The sequence below is a fragment of the Neoarius graeffei genome, chromosome 12, assembly GCF_027579695.1.
Source record: "Neoarius graeffei isolate fNeoGra1 chromosome 12, fNeoGra1.pri, whole genome shotgun sequence".
Lineage (NCBI taxonomy): Eukaryota > Metazoa > Chordata > Actinopteri > Siluriformes > Ariidae > Neoarius > Neoarius graeffei.
This window is the reverse complement of record NC_083580.1, coordinates 20,023,097-20,041,027: the sequence shown is the minus strand read 5'-3', so window position 1 is coordinate 20,041,027 and position 17,931 is coordinate 20,023,097. Positions and strand designations below refer to the sequence as shown.

The following is a 17,931-nucleotide window of genomic DNA, read 5'->3' as shown; positions in this document are numbered from 1 at the left end:
ACTACGGCAAACGAAGAAGGTTAAACTACAGTGAAAAAGGCGAAGTGAACCCATTGCGCTTTTTGTTCACAATGCGCAGATTAGGCGAACCGTACCGTTGATTTTTAGCGAACCATACTGAGACCACCTCCTGAGGTGGTCTCAGTTCAGTTCGCTTTAAAGGGGTCTGGGTACGGTTGGAGTGTTCACATATGCGCAAAAAATGCTGAGTCATCGATCTGAGTTCGGTTAGATGGCTGAAAGGGACCAAGTGTGAAAACACCCTAAGTGGACCAAAAAGTGGACCAACAGAAAAAGAACTCGGTTCTTTTTGTGTTCACACTGTGAATTTATTACAAAGAGGACTGGGTTTTCTTTCTGGTCCAGTTAAGCTTTGATGGGGCCTCAGTCCTCTTTCTGTTCACACCAGGTCCTCTAGAGCCCTCAGACCCCCAGTGCACGGAATTCTGGGTAATTTTCTCTTGAATCAAAATGTTTGCTGCCATGCTTGCCCTGCTGTATTCTTTGATCAAAATAGTGCGGATTAAGGAAAATAAGTTTATTCCAGCGGCTGTGGTAAGTTCCAAAAGGAAGTTGAGTTTCCCTGCTACAGGCACGTGACCAACTACAGCAAACGAAGAACTACAGTGAAAAAGGCGAAGTGAACCCGGTGCGCTTTTTGTTCACAATGCGCAGATTAGGCGAACCGTACCGTTGACTTTTAGCGAACCGTACTGAGACCACCTCCTGAGGCCTCCTGAGGTGGTCTCAGTTCGGTTCGCTTTAAAGGGGTCTGGGTACGGTTGGAGTGTTCACATATGCGCAAAAAATGCTGAGTCATCGATCTGAGTTCGGTTAGATGGCTGAAAGGGACCAAGTGTGAAAACACCCAAAGATTCCTGTTCTTGGCTGGCAGGAGTGTTCTTCCGCTGTTGCATGCTGAGATGCTTTTCTGCTCACCACGTTTGTAAAGAGTTGCTCGGAGTTTCATCACCTATGCTCGAACCAATCTGGCCATTTTCCTCTGACCTTTGATAAATATGCAATATCCCCATATAACTTTCATTCCCCTCCCAAAATGTGCAATATTTCCCTATAACTTTCCTCTCTTTTAATAATCCAGGAACAGCACTCAGGACTAGCCTTTTATTTTATTAATGTTAGGCCAGACCAATTTAATTAGTTGGTTCTTGGATTTTTTCAGGAAAAATATGAAGCGAGCGGGCGAAATAAAAATAAAATTTAAAAAAATGCTCTGATGGTAAAATTAGCGGTGGAAATGGACCAAACAATACAGGCAAACCAGTAAACAGAATTTCAACACACCTGTCAAAGATTTTACGCTTCTGTTCGCTGAATATCCTAACAATCACAAACACAGGCTTTGCAGGACTCCCCTCCACAGGCATGTTTCTTCCACAAGTCTTTATCGAAAGTGAAAGAGGCGATTTGATTGGTTTTCGACGTCACGTGACCTTTTCTGTTGGCGGGAGTTTGATTTCGATTTTTTTTTTTTTCATTTTGCGTTTTCTTCAAGCGGCGATTCTGAGGACCGAGAACTAATTGAATCGGTGTGGCCTTATTTAATATTTGCCCTCTCCTTCTGTTTAATACTTGTATTTAAATTTTTGAGCATATAACTTTTTTCTCCCCCCTCCCAACGTATTGTATAGTGTTTCTATATTTTTATTATAGTGTTTTTATTTTCTAATCTGTTGACCGAGAGCCCTGCACAAAAATTCCAATGTGTCTGAACTGTTGGTTTATGCACAAATGGCAAATAAAAAAACCTTGACCTCTCTTAAGAATGTGTTTGTTCCCACCCGCAGAACTGTCGCTCACTTGGCGTTTTTTGTTTTGCGCACCATTCTGTGTAAACTCTAGAGACTGTTGTGTGTGAAAACCCCAGGAGATCAGCAGTTTCTGAAATACTCAAACCAGCCCATCTGGCTCAAACCAATGCCCATGCCACAGTGAAAGTCACACTTTGAGATCACAATTTTTCCCATTCTGATGTTTGAAGCGAACATTTAACTGAAGCTCTTGATTTGTATCTGCATGATTGTATGCCTTGTGCTGCTGTCCAGGGATCGGCTGATTCGAGAACTGCATCAAGCGGCAGGTGGCTCGAGGGTTTTCCTTATCAAGTGGCCGGTGAGTGTATAGTCCCCAGTAATAAACTGTCCCTCCCTGTAGGTATGGAGCTGTTTGAGGAAGCGCTGCAGAAGTGGGAGCAAGCGCTGAACATCAGACACCAGACTCAGTCCAACTCTTCTGCCGCTAACAGCCTCGCTCGACAGGGGGTAGCGCTCACGGTAAAATCCACTCATCTCACCATTACTCAGATTTGAATGCATCATATGAACGTATGTAGTGCAGAGCGGAGATTTCAGCAGGAACATATTCGACCGGTGGAATGAACAACGTAACACTGTAAGAGTTTAGACGTACACACAGAGCTCCGTGACGGCACTGATGGAATATTTGAAATAGTTGAACTAAAATGTTACATCTTTAAAACAATGAGTGTTTTCGTGCTTCAGTTTTATCCACCTTTTGCAAAACGGATAAGGAAATGCGCCAGATTGTAACGTACTCTGTATAAGTCCAGCTTCTCGTAAAAGCTGTAGTTGTTAATATGCAGGGATAGGGGTGAGGAAGAAATGTCATACTGTGCACAATAATCAAGATTCTACAACACCGAATCTGAAAACGCTGGGACGGTGTGTTGAAATTGAAATTAAAGCTGAAAACAATGATTAGTTACAAATCTTTGACCTGTATTGCACTCAATACAAACATTGACATGTTTTTAAATGTTTCAATAATTTTCTCACGCATTTCTTGACAACCTGGAAATCCTCAGCCCATCTTTACTCCTCAGAGACTAGGCCTTTCCTGGATACTACTTTTAGACCAAAAGTAGTACTTTTGACATCACCAGTTTCAAATCACATCTTCATTTCATGGTTTTATCTCATTAATAGCCCTAAATTGCCCGGGCCAAACTTTCTTTGTAATGTGTTACAGCCCTGAAACGCAGGAATGGATGTATATTCTCATTCTCATTATCTCTAGCCGCTTTATCCTTCTACAGGGTCGCAGGCAAGCTGGAGCCTATCCCAGCTGACTACGGGCGAAAGGCGGGGTACACCCTGGACAAGTCGCCAGGTCATCACAGGGCTGACACATAAACACAGACAACCATTCACACTCACATTCACACCTACGGTCAATTTATAGTCACCAGTTAACCTAACCTGCATGTCTTTGGACTGTGGGGGAAACCGGAGCACCCGGAGGAAACCCACGCGGACACGGGGAGAACATGCAAACTCCGCACAGAAAGGCCCTCGCCGACCCCGGGGCTCGAACCCAGGACCTTCTTGCTGTGAGGCGACAGCGCTAACCACTACACCACCGTGCCGCCCTGGATGTATATTAACAAATGAAATGAAGTTGACCAGGAAAGAACAAAACCGTGAAATATCTTCGGTTCATACTGTCTGCAATGAAATACAAGTTAAAGTAAATTTAGAAATCACTGCTTTTTTTTTTTTTTTAATTTGCATTTTCCATACCATCCCAACTTTTTCTGTTTTGAAGTTGTAAAATATAGCAAGTTTCTGGAAAAAAAATCACCTTGTAAAATGACAATGTTAACTGATTAATTAAATGGGTGTGTGTGTGTGTGTTGTGATCATAACAGCCAGAAGCTCGTAATCGAAAATTTGCTGAAAAGCTGGAGTCCCTTCTGCACCGGGCTTATCATTTGCAGGAAGACTTTGGCAGCACAATACCAGCAGATAGCCTGCTAGCTGACCTTGGTAAGTGTGTGTGTGTGTGTGTGTGTCAGACATATGAACTCATTTGTACTATCATATTCTTCATAATTTATTCTGTAGTTGCTTCCTTTTGCATCATACATATATACGTGTGTGTGTGTGTGTGCGCAGAGAGTGAAGGCACATTAATTCTGCCCACTGTGGAAAGCTCATACGGGCTCCGGGATGATGACGCCGCTACCATCACATCAGACGATTCCTTTTTCTCTGCAGCTGAGGTTGGAACGAACTTGCACACACTTTCACATACAAACCCCTTTACACTGTGACCTTTCTAATAATTGCACACGTTTTGTTTTTGTTTAACATTTTGTTTGAATTCCTGATCATTGGAACTCGCCAGCATCTTAGTAAAATTTAGCACTGATGAATTATCTGTTGGAAAGAGATCAGGACACTTCGTCCAATTACCATTTTGTCCAATAGTTGAGACATTTCGTCCAAAGCCTTTTTCATACGCACTATCAATTATTTTATATGTGCGACAAGATCGAGATATAAACAAATAATTAATTTAAGGGAGTGCATTCAGCAGGTTTATGACTGCGTCTCCCTGTAATAAATGGAAATAAACAAATTTTGTAAAGCAAACGAGTGCCGTAGTACGAGCGCTTCGACACACAAGAGCAGTGGAAGGGGCGTAAACGAGTAGATCCTTACCATTACAGGCTGCGCTCCGAGCTTTGAGTCCAGCGAAGCCGTTTAGTCCATCATATAGTCAAGTCAAGTTTATTGTCAAATATGCTATACATGCTCGACATACAGCACAGATGAAATTTCAGTCCTCTCTGACCCACGGTGCAAACAGGCAATGCAATAAATACAAATAAAAATAGAATAATTGAAAAAAAACCAATATAAACAGTATTGAGGTTTTTCACCTGACGTCACAGGGTCACGTGACGCCCCGGTGTCCGCCATTTTGAAGGTCAAGCTACATACTAACGCTGCAGACAGAGAGGGAGAACCAGCTTGAAAAAAAAACGTGTTACAGACACCGGATCCAGTGTAAATAGCTGCCGGAGCACGCTCCGGCTTGCTCCCCCTCAAATTAAGCAGCGCGCTCTGGCTTGCTCCCCCTCAAATTAAGCAGCGCGCTCCGGCTTGCTCCCGGAGTGCTCCGGCCGAGGTTCCGGAGCGCGCTCCGGCAGCTATTTACACTGGATCCGGTGTAAATAGCTGCCGGATCATAATTACAGTAAACTAGTAAATACAGTAAAGGAAAAACTTGAGACTGAAAGGTTTTAACAGTCATCCAAATGACTGAACGTAAACATTGCTACAGTAACATACTAGCTATGTTGTTGACATTAGCTAGTGCTAACAGCTAGCTGCTAGTACACTGCTACAACACAGACACCGACCCTAATAATACAGTTCTTGGTCATTGCCTGGTAACAGCAAATTTATAACGCGCCATGTCTCAACAGACTAAGAAGTTATTTCAATGACATTTCAGAACATTTTGTTTATCCTGAGGACCGAAAGTAAATGAAAATGTGAACAAACCTTAGCTGTAATAAGATGGCGACCACCGGCTCCAGGGACGACCCGCTGATGTAGGCATGTTACCCAGCCTGACACAAAATATTTGTAGGCATCCAAACTCTTATACGCTTTCAGATCAATACCTGTGTATGGCGATGGGTTTTTAACGACACAGGTATACAGATCATGTGGGCCGAAGTCAGGTAAAGACGAGGGCTTCGTGTACTTCCGTACGTCAGTGAACAATCCTGGTGGAAGCAGGTAAACGTCGTTCTCTAAGCCTGCTAACCTCAATTTTTGCAAATAGCTCTCCCTCTGCTCGCCCTGTAAATGCCCTACGTCGCTGGATAGTGAAGGTGTTTTCTGCATCTCGCTCCTTTTTCTTATATGTTTTTCGTTTGTCGCCTTCCTCGCATTCAAACTGATTTGAGCCGTGACGTCCAAAATGGCAGCCTCACATGACTTGGTCACGTGGGTGAAATACCTCAATAAACACTCTAAATAGGAACTAGACATAGACTAAACACTCAGACAAACAATATAAACAGTATAAATAAACAGTATAAACACTAGATGAGAACAAGACATAGACTAAACACTCAGACAATATAAACAGTATAAACACTCTAGATATGAACTAGACGTAGACTAAACACTCATATACATACATACACACACTGGTTCAAATAAACAAAACAGTCAAGGGCACTTGAGATATAGCAGGTAAACATGAAATAAGCAGTATAAACAAACTAGCAGCTGTTAAGATGAGGTTGTGCGGAATAGTGCAAATGAGTGAGGTAAAGTGAGATGTGCGGTCCCTGAGTTCAGTGTGTTAATGAACGATGAGATGTATGTATATATATATGTGTGTGTGTGTGCGCGCACATGTGTGCAGTCTTAATAAGGCCAACACAGCTTTAAGCCAGTATCTCATTGTGCCTGCATGTTTTAAATCGGCTATGATCATTCCAGTGCCCAAAAAAAACATTACCTGTCTTAATGATTATAGGCCTGTCACTCTCACTTCTGTTGTCATGAAAGCGTTTGAACGCTTAGTCTGTAGATTCCTGTCACACATTACACTGGACCCTCACCAATTTGCCTACAGGGCAAATAGGGGAGTGGCTGACGCTGTCTCACTTTGCACCCACTTCATTCTACAGCACCTTGACTGTAAGTCCACCTATGCTCGTGTCCTGTTCATTGATTTTAGCTCAGCTTTCAACACTATCCTGCCTATCAGATTGTATACCGTAACTCTCTCCTGTCCATGGGTGTCAACCCCTCACTTTGTCAGTGGCTACTTAACTTTTTATCTAACAGAACACAGTGTGTTAGAACCCAGAACAACATTTCATCAACCAAGACTCTGAACACCGGCGCGCCACAAGGTTGTGTGTTGTCACCGCTGTTATTTTCCTTATACACCAACAACTGTATATCTACAACCCCGATTCCAAAAAAGTTGGGACAAAGTACAAATTGTAAATAAAAACGGAATGCAATGATGTGGAAGTTTCAAAACTCCATATTTTATTCAGAATAGAACATAGATGACATATCAAATGTTTAAACTGAGAAAATGTATCATTTAGAGAAAAATTAGGTGATTTTAAATTTCATGACAACAACACATCTCAAAAAAGTTGGGACAAGGCCATGTTTACCACTGTGAGACATCCCCTTTTCTCTTTACAACAGTCTGTAAACGTCTGGGGACTGAGGAGACAAGTTGCTCAAGTTTAGGGATAGGAATGTTAACCCATTCTTGTCTAATGTAGGATTCTAGTTGCTCAACTGTCTTAGGTCTTTTTTGTCGTATCTTCCGTTTTATGATGCGCCAAATGTTTTCTATGGATGAAAGATCTGGACTGCAGGCTGGCCAGTTCAGTACCCGGACCCTTCTTCTACGCAGCCATGATGCTGTAATTGATGCAGTATGTGGTTTGGCATTGTCATGTTGGAAAATGCAAGGTCTTCCCTGAAAGAGACATCGTCTGGATGGGAGCATATGTTGCTCTAGAACCTGGATATACCTTTCAGCATTGATGGTGTCTTTCCAGATGTGTAAGCTGCCCATGCCACATGCACTAATGCAACCCCATACCATCAGAGATGCAGGCTTCTGAACTGAGCACTGATAACAACTTGGGTCGTCCTTCTCCTCTTTAGTCCGAATGACACGGCGTCCCTGATTTCCATAAAGAACTTCACATTTTGATTCGTCTGACCACAGGACAGTTTTCCACTTTGCCACAGTCCATTTAAAATGAGCCTTGGCCCAGAGAAGACGTCTGCGCTTCTGGATCATGTTTAGATTCGGCTTCTTCTTTGAACTATAGAGTTTTAGCTGGCAACGGCGGATGGCACGGTGAATTGTGTTCACAGATAATGTTCTCTGGAGATATTCCTGAGCCCATTTTGTGATTTCCAATACAGAAGCATGCCTGTATGTGATGCAGTGCCGTCTAAGGGCCCGAAGATCACGGGCACCCAGTATGGTTTTCCGGCCTTGACCCTTACGCACAGAGATTCTTCCAGATTCTCTGAATCTTTTGATGATATTATGCACTGTAGATGATGATATGTTCAAACTCTTTGCAATTTTACACTGTCGAACTCCTTTCTGATATTGCTCCACTATTTGTCGGCGCAGAATTAGGGGGATTGGTGATCCTCTTCCCATCTTTACTTCTGAGAGCCGCTGCCACTCCAAGATGCTCTTTTTATACCCAGGCATGTTAATGACCTATTGCCAGTTGACCTAATGAGTTGCAATTTGGTCCTCCAGCTGTTCCTTTTTTGTACCTTTAACTTTTCCAGCCTCTTATTGCCCCTGTCCCAACTTTTTTGAGATGTGTTGCTGTCATGAAATTTCAAATGAGCCAGTATTTGGCATGAAATTTCAAAATGTCTCACTTTGGACATTTGATATGTTGTCTATGTTCTATTGTGAATACAATATCAGTTTTTGAGAATTGTAAATTATTGCATTCCATTTTTATTTACAATTTGTTCTTTGTCCCAACTTTTTTGGAATCGGGGTTGTAATTCTCCATCTGTCAAACTTCTAAAATTTGCAGACGACACCACTGTTATAGGCCTCATACGTGACGGGGACGAAACATCATATCGCGATGAGGTCAAACATCTAGTGCAGTGGTGTGCAGTCAATAACCTTATACTCAACATATCCAAAACCAAAGAACTCATAGTGGACTTCAGGAAAAAGGCAGGCCAGCACATCCCCATCTGTATTAATGGCCAGGTAGTGGAGTGGGTCTCCTCTTTTCATTTTTTAGGCACCACCATTCATCAGTCCCTGTCATGGACCCTGAACACCAGTCTCATCATTTCAAAAGCTCACCAAAGATTACACTTCCTCCGACAGTTGAGGAAATTTGGGGTCAGTCAAGCAGGCATGTTACACTTTTACCGTGCTACTATCGAGAGCGTGCTCACCTTCTCCATCCTGGTTTGGTATGGCAGTACCACCAGCCAAGATAAGCAACAGCTGGAGAGGGTGGTACGCAGGGCCTCCAAAATCATTGGCCATAGTCTCCCCACCTTAGACTCACATTACAACACCAGAATTTCCAGGAAAGCCAAGAACATCATCTCTGACCATACTCATCCAGCACACCATCTATTCACACTCCTTCCATCAGGGAGAAGGTACCGCAGCATCCCATGCAACACCTCACGTTTTAGGGACAGTACCTACCCACAAGCCATCCGCCACTTGAATATGCACTAGCACTTTACAGTTACTCCACCGGATTCCGGCGGACTGTTTGCCGAGTGACCGATCCATTGACAGTACACAAGGATCGACTGGACTTCAGTGGGAATGCATTCCTGGATATTATCATAGTCGCCACTGAAGTCCACTCAATCCTTGTTTACCGTCAATGGATCGGTCACTCGTCAAACAGTCCGCTGGAATCCGAGTAGGGAATGGCTGAGCGTAGCTGTCAATCAAACACAAGTTAGCCAATGGGAATGCATTCCTGGACAGCCCACCCACACGTGAAGTTTGTGCCAAAACCGCAAGCAAAAAGTCAGGGAGCGCACACCGAGAAAGCTGGAATCGCAACCAAAATAAATTACGTCAAACAAAACTGAGAAAGACGCGGAACAAAAATAAAAGGTTTCTGAAGAGTAATAGACTGATATTTTGCACGATTACACGAATAATTTGTTTGCCAGTCTAAAAAAATTGACTTTTTTTTTCTTTTTTTGTATTTTGATTTGTCGTTTTTGTTTGATATTTCAAAAGTATTGTATGAACATTTTGGCACAAAATTGATTCCATAGATATGAACTACGCTCAAATAACGAACGCTTACTTGCACCTCCTGCACCAAGGACTAGGAAGACTACAGGAGACGGGGCTTTTTCTGCGGCTGCACCAATTTTGTGGCGTTCGTTACCCAGCCAGATAAGAACTGATACTAGTTTAGATCATTTTAAATATGCTTTAAAGACACATTTATTTAGGTTAGCTTATGATTTATAACATTCTATTATTTCTCTTAATAATTATCTTAAGGTAGTCTATAGATATAACATTTTGAATTTTCATCTCATCTCATTATCTCTAGCCGCTTTATCCTGTTCTACAGGGTCGCAGGCAAGCTGGAGCCTATCCCAGCTGACTACGGGCGAAAGGCGGGGTACACCCTGGACAAGTCGCCAGCTCATCACAGGGCTGACACATAGACACAGACAACCATTCACACTCACATTCACACCTACGGTCAATTTAGAGTCACCAGTTAACCTAACCTGCATGTCTTTGGACTGTGGGGGAAACCGGAGCACCCGGAGGAAACCCACGCGGACACGGGGAGAACATGCAAACTCCGCACAGAAAGGCCCTCGCCGGCCACGGGGCTCGAACCCGGACCTTCTTGCTGTGAGGCGACAGCGCTAACCACTACACCATCGTGCCGCCCCATTTTGAGTTTTATTGTGTGTATATAATAATATACACATTTTGTTTTATGTATGTGTATAAGTGTGTATGTACAGCGCATTAGATCACATTTGTATGAATTTTGCGCTTAATAAGTATTAAAGTTGATTGGTTTAAGCGACTGCAGTCTAAACAGACACGGTATGCAATTTCTTTCAGTTTTATTCATTCTGGAGGTCCAGTGTAAAGTCTAAAAAGCAAAGATGACAGGTGTGTCACTAATAAAGTTCATTATTGCAAATAAAATATTTAGAGATTTAAAGGTCCTAGGCAACGGTCGGAGGTGAAACGTAGAATATCAACTTTATTGTCTAGAAGAACGACCCAAAAAGCGAATTCAATCTTCCTGGTGTCTAATTTGCACCCTAAAATTGAATAAAACGGTTAAAATATCCTGTTTTGCCCAATTTCCGAAGGTTTGCGTGCATCTCACTTATGCACACTTTCACCGCCAGGAGACCGTCGTCGTGACGTCATTCAAGGCAAACAGACCGGGAGCAGCTCTGTGTTTACTTGCGAACCGAGCGCACGTGTACGGACTTTGGTCGTGAGAGGTTGTGTAAAATGTCTGAAAGCGGTAGTGGTTTTGAAGTAGGAACTCTCCAAATTGAATATCGAGAGGTGAAACCATATATGTATGAACCTATGGCCGTTGTGAAGCAATCGGTGAATGTGGCTCACTGGTTTGACCGTGCGGCCTCGGAATCGGACAGCGACTCGGCCGACTCTGATCGCGGTGACCCCGGACCTCAACAAGACTCGCGCCCAAACGATTTATCCTGGTACTTATGATTTAAATTCCTACTTTCGTCGTAATACTAAATAAGAGCCCTTTTGAAGAATAATTAAACAGCCCCCCCTAGTGGATATAGGGAACGATTACTTGACAGTGCGCCGCGCCGGTGAGCCACATTAGCCTGCCATCCGCGGCATTATACTATTTATAGCCTACTCAAAGCAAGGAAATATCCCTTTGTCTCATTTCCACAATGATTGTACAGGCTCCCTCAGGATTCTTGACTTGTCAATTGCAAGCAAAGGTAAAAAAATGTTTACCTCCAATCTTCTCCTTTTTGCTTGAGCGTTGCTGCTCCGTTTCTTCTTTGACTGCTTGATTTTGTTTCACGTGCACAATCCACTCTCTCTGCCTTGTCTCCTCTTTCGGAAAAAGCCAGTCCACTCTCTCCGCCTCTTCTCCTCTCTCGGAAAAAGCCAGTCCACTCTCTCCGCCTCTTCTCCTCTCTCGGAAAAAGCCAGTCCACTCTCTCCGCCTCTTCTCCTCTCTTGGAAAAAGGTAAAAACTTCTTCCTGAACCGGTCCCGTTGTTACAGTTCACTGCACAACAATAAGGCACAGTTTTTCTTTGGAAATTCCCGAACGGACGTCTGCACTCAAGCCGAACGGCAATGCAAGTAAACGGAAGTGGACTCAACTCAAGCGATTTGTTTGCCTTGAGTGACGTCACGTGCCGAGTGGGCACGAAAATCGCCGAACAGAAATTCGCCGCGATCCCCACTAACTCATCTCATCTCATTATCTCTAGCTGCTTTATCCTTCTACAGGGTCGCAGGCAAGCTGGAGCCTATCCCAGCTGACTACGGGCGAGAGGCGGGGTACACCCTGGACAAGTCGCCAGGTCATCACAGGGCTGACACATAGACACAGACAACCATTCACACTCACATTCACACCTACGGTCAATTTAGAGTCACCAGTTAACCTAACCTGCATGTCTTTGGACTGTGGGGGAAACCGGAGCACCCGGAGGAAACCCACGCGGACACGGGGAGAACATGCAAACTCCGCACAGAAAGGCCCTCGCCGGCCCCGGGGCTCGAACCCGGACCTTCTTGCTGTGAGGCGACAGCGCTAACCACTACACCACCGTGCCGCCCCCCACTAACTTATTTTAATTATTACTTATTAACAATACTTCTTGGGACCAGAAGAAAATTACAGAGGGTTTTTTAACAGATAAAAGTTTCAAACGTGCATAGATTGAAAACCGTTGCCTATGACCTTTAATGATGTATTTATCAGACTTGTAGTACTCAAGTCCGACTCGCGCCCTAATTTTAAGGACTCGTGACTCGACTTGGACTTGAGCACTGATGACTCGGACTCGTGCATTAACTGTATTCGGACTCGTAAATTGGGGATGAGGACTCTCATAAGATATCTACATTAATTTTTGTACTAATTTCATGCAAGAGTGTCACACCTGTGCACTGTGGTGCATGCATCAGATAGACTCTCGGGACAGCGCACGCGCCATAAACGACTTGCACCTGCATAGCATTAAGGCGCGATCAGCGTGCCTGTATAAATACTGTGAAAACCCGCTTACTTTGCGAAGTATTGAGTTGTGTTGCTGCCACGTTACTGAGCCGTATTTCCTTGTTTGGTTTCCTGATTTCCTGTTTCTTATCTTTGATTCAGCCGAATCAAAGATAAGAAACAGTCTACGATAGCCTGTTTGAGCCTCGCTCAACCTATTGCCTGTTTTACGATTTTGCCTGCCGTTCTGGATTGTGTACCTGTCTTCACCTGTATTAATAAACACACCTTCTGCACTTGCATCCGTCTCCCAACCATCTCTGACAGAACACTTCGCACTCCCTGACAAAGAGAAGCACATTCACCTGTTCATACATCATGTTCAGGAATAAACTAATGTTAATGGCGCTGAAACGGCCACCGTCAAATGGTGCGGTTGGAGTCTTGTTCTCGGACGTGACTCGGATCAGTAGTGGACTTGACTCGGATTCGACTCGAAGTTGTTTTTTTTTTTAATGACTTGGAATTGAACACTGGGGACTCGAGACCGGACTCAGTCTCGAGGTTTAGTGCTTCGACGACAACACTGGTATTTATAATGGATCTCAGAATGCATCTAACAGAAAACTCTACAAAGGTCTTCAGATGCAGTTTCCCAATACTACTACTAATCACACAAACTAAATCAAGTTTCTCTGTCTGTTTGTCTGTCTCACTGTGCTGTAGCTGTTCGACACGTTCACCCTGGACGAGGTGTATCAGCCACTCAAGCCTGCAGCGCTGTATGAAGAGGCGCTGAGTTTAGTGAGAGAAGGGAAGGTAGAATGCAGATCACTCAGGTACTACATCATTCATTCATTCATTCATTCATTCATTTTAGCAGTAAAGACTGAATTACAAGGAATGTCAGCAAAACACAAACAATCCTACATACAAAAATACAAAACACTAATCAATTATCTGATAGACCATGAAAAAAGCCAGCCAATATTATTATTACACATACACACACTCTTCATTTCAGCATTCTCGAAGGCCAACGCTAGCTTACCCGCGATTCAGTACTGTTAGCACAGCATTTAATAATAATTATTAAATATTATAAATACTATAAGTAGGGAAATTCAAGTCAGATGATATTAATCTACATTGTATCTTCATATCAACTTATTACCTATCCAGTAAGCACTTTTGATGGTGGATGGAAAAAAATTATGAAAGCGCTTGGTTCTAGCCGCCACTTCAACTACCCTAAAGTGCCCTGACCTAAAATTATAAGGTCGATGGAAACCAGAAGGGGAATTAAGGCACCTTCTGAGAGGGACCCCGCTGCACTTCTTCAGAAACGTAATATATAATTCCTCTGTCACTGAGAGTAGATCATTTACAAAGCTGTTCGTCTTCTTTATAGCTTGAACCTGGGTAAATAATACATAAAACGTTTTTCTTTTGAACCGACTCAATAAAGTCAGAAAGATAATCAGGTAACGGAGTCCAGACCGGGGAAGTATATTCAAAAATGGACCTAATGGTTGAACAATAAACCTGAACCAGATCCAAGGGAGGGAGATCACGCCTCTTAAAGGAACAGTCCACCGTACTTCCATAATGAAATATGCTCTTATCTGAATTGAGACGAGCTGCTCCGTACCTGTCCGAGCTTTGCGCGATGTCCCAGTCAGTCAGACGCAGTCAGACGCGCTGTCACTCCTGTTAGCAATGTAGCTAGGCTCAGTATGGCCAATGGTATTTTTTGGGGCTGTAGTTAGATGCGACCAAACTCTTCCGCGTTTTTCCTGTTTACATAGGTTTATATGACCAGTGACATGCAACAAGTTCAGTTACACAAATTGAAACGTAGCGATTTTCTATGCTATGGAAAGTCCGCACTATAATGACAGGCGTACTAACACCTTCTGCGCGCTTCGGCAGCGCATTGATATGGAGCTCAGATATCAGTGCGCTGCCGAAGCGCGCAGAAGGTGTTAGTATGCCTGTCATTATAATGCGGACTTTCCATAGCATAGAAAATCGCTACGTTTCAATTTGTGTAACTGAACTTGTTGCATGTCACTGGTCATATAAACCTATGTAAACAGGAAAAACGCGGAAGAGTTTGGTCGCATCTAACTACAGCCCCAAAAAATACCATTGGCCATACTGAGCCTAGCTACATTGCTAACAGGAGTGACAGCGCGTCTGACTGCGTCTGACTGACTGGGAGGTCGCGCAAAGCTCGGAGAGGTACGGAGCAGCTCGTCTCAATTCAGATAAGAGCATATTTCATTATGGAAGTACGGTGGACTGTTCCTTTAAGCAATCTCATTCATCTCGTCTCATTATCTCTAGCCGCTTTATCCTGTTCTACAGGGTCGCAGGCAAGCTGGAGCCTATCCCAGCTGACTACGGGCGAAAGGTGGGGTACACCCTGGACAAGTCGCCAGGTCATCACAGGGCTGACACATAGACACAGACAACCATTCACACTCACATTCACACCTACGGTCAATTTAGAGTCACCAGTTAACCTAACCTGCATGTCTTTGGACTGTGGGGGAAACCGGAGCACCCGGAGGAAACCCACGCGGACACGGGGAGAACATGCAAACTCCGCACAGAAAGGCCCTCGCCGGCCACGGGGCTCGAACCCGGACCTTCTTGCTGTGAGGCGACAGCGCTAACCACTACACCACTGTGCCGCCCTCTTAAGCAATCTAGTAGCGAATAATCTTTTATTGTCTGTCTTAACAATGCAGTTACACTGAACATACCATGAGGGATCACAAGGAATAGACATGCCGAAGTAATTTGTAGCTCTGAAGTAGAGGTCTGCGCAGGACAGAATTTTCAGTCCCGCTCCCGCATTGTGCAGTCCTGCTCCCGCCCACTCCCGCAAAGAATTATGATTTTCAGTCCCGCTCCCGCCCGCGCCTGTCATATTTTGTCCCGCTCCCGCCCGCAAATCCCGCATGATGCATACATTCACGTTGTTTCTCACGAAAGTTCTCGTCATTGGCTTGGGGAATTAAACATGCTGAGCTTAGCTGAGCTCTCCACTGACCGATCCTTCACCTAGCGCACGTAGCGAGGGTGCGCGTTGCCAGGCGGCATGCGCAGCTGAGGCTTTACAGAGATACCCATTGTGAGCTTCACTAGAGGAGCTCTGCCCTTCTGCCATGATCGGAGATCTCAAACACGGAAGAGCAGAAAGGAATCGGAAACGTACGCGAGATTAGACCACATCCGTAAATTTAGGCATCTTAAAATGTTTTTATTAATGCCAAATAAAATATCCAGCACAAATTATATATGATAGACATAAATTAATAATTTATAAATTTTATTTTAAACACAGGGCGGCACGGTGGTGTAGTGGTTAGCGCTGTCGCCTCACAGCAAGAAGGTCCTGGGTTCGAGCCCCGGGGCCGGCGAGGGCCTTTCTGTGTGGAGTTTGCATGTTCTCCCCGTGTCCGCGTGGGTTTCCTCTGGGTGCTCGTCTCGTCTCGCTCGCCTCTCCTCTCTCTCGTGTCTCGTGTGTCTCTCTCTCTCCCGTGTGTGTCTCTCTCGTGTGTCTCTTTGGGATTACAAAATTCCCCCACAGTCCAAAGACATGCAGGTTAGGTTAACTGGTGACTCTAAATTGACCGTGGGTGTGAATGTGAGTGTGAATGGTTGTCTGTGTCTATGTGTCGGCCCTGTGATGACCTGGTGACTTGTCCGGGGTGTACCCCGCCTTTCGCCCGTAGTCAGCTGGGATAGGCTCCAGCTTGCCTGCGACCCTGTAGAACAGGATAAAGCGGCTAGAGATAATGAGATGAGATGAGATTTTAAACACATTTTTAGTTAGCGGGACTGCAGCTTATCACCTCTCCCACCCGCTCCCGCATTGTGCACTCCCTCCCGCACCCGCAATGAGCTTTAAAAATTTGTCCCGCGCCGCACTGCTTTGCGTCGGGTCCCGCGGGACTCCCGCGGGAGTGCAGGGCTCTACTCTGAAGTTGTTCCAAAGGCACAGGGCCTGTCGTTAGAGGGCCTGGTTCACAAGGCTTATAATGTAAAAAAAAAAAAAAACAATATGCATGTCTTTGCATTTTAAACTGTACACAGTAGTAGCCTACACAGACTGTATAATGTGAGTATGGTTCTTGTGTGTGTGTGATTTGTATGCTCTTCAGAACAGAGTTGCTGGAGTGTTACAGTGATCAGGACTTCCTGGCTAAGCTGCACTGTGTCCGACAGGCTTTCCACGTCAGTACACACACACACACACACACACACACACACACACACACACACACACACGCATGCACTCTGTTTGGGGTTCTTTCTTTCTTTTTTTTTTGTTTCCTCTGTCTCTTCCTTTCAGGTTTCACTCAGTCTCTGTGATGTTTCTTGTAGTCTGTAGGTTTTGATTGTGTGTGTGTGTGCGTGTGTGTGTGCGCGTATGCATAGGTCTTACTGGTGGAGGAGACTCACAAGACTTTCTTCATGGAAACAGGCAAACAGATGATCCATGGGCTCATGATCAAAGCCAACAAGGTAATATCAGGAGCCCTATTTATAATAATGTGTAAAATAATCCGAGAAATAATCATCTTAAAACTTCCTACAAAGCATTAAAAAAAACAACAGTGTCCCCTCAGTCCATCCCAACTGTGGCCTAATTTGTAAAACGTTGTAAAATAAGATGCACGTTAATGAGTGCGTTACCGCCACCATCACCTTCACCTTTCCTTCTGTGGTAAGACACAAGTGGTATTAATTGCTGCCTGCATAATTAACCATGGAACACAATTAGATGACTCATTGTAGCCACTCGTCATTGTGGACGAAAAAAAAAAAGAGCTAACCAGTCGTGTTTAACACGTCAGCATAATTCACCAATGTTAAAGCCAGGAACAGAGTGAGTATGCCTGTGCAGAAATGTGAGATTAGAATAATAACGTATTAATAGTTACTTATTATTAACGTTCTTCTTTTTACCTTTTTAGTTGTTTCATTTAATATTCAGTAAAATGCCCTTCCTCTAGCATATGTCCACTGTAATGGTTTTGGGTTTTGACTGTGTGGATTTCTAGAACATGTGTGCAGTCTGTGTTAGATCAACTTGACTTGTTTCCTAATAGCACAGCAGCACAGACTAATAACCGCCCATCAGGGAAAAGCGAGTGTAGACGATCCAACCTGGGGCGTGAACACACAGAACACAACCTTTTTTCATTTCTTTTATTTATTTATTTATTTATTTATTTAAATTTGAAATTTTGAGTCCTGAGTGACAACTTTTTGTTTGTTTTTTTAAATTCATAGAGCCAGTCAGGTTGGGACATAGTCAGAAACATCCACAGTGGAGGGTAGAGT

At 44.0% G+C, this 17,931-nt stretch overlaps 1 protein-coding gene across 2 annotated transcripts in view; it reads left to right on the top strand.

The window, feature by feature from the left end:
* The window catches only part of miga2 (mitoguardin 2), a 54,511-nt gene that overhangs the window by 20,808 nt on the left and 15,772 nt on the right, over nt 1–17,931 (top strand). For both annotated transcript variants that reach the window (XM_060935010.1, XM_060935011.1), the window contains 6 exons: nt 2,176–2,294; nt 3,689–3,806; nt 3,936–4,042; nt 13,297–13,409; nt 16,746–16,818; nt 17,023–17,109. In XM_060935010.1, the coding sequence (XP_060790993.1) occupies nt 2,176–2,294; nt 3,689–3,806; nt 3,936–4,042; nt 13,297–13,409; nt 16,746–16,818; nt 17,023–17,109 (617 nt within the window). The remainder of the gene's footprint in view (nt 1–2,175; nt 2,295–3,688; nt 3,807–3,935; nt 4,043–13,296; nt 13,410–16,745; nt 16,819–17,022; nt 17,110–17,931) is intronic.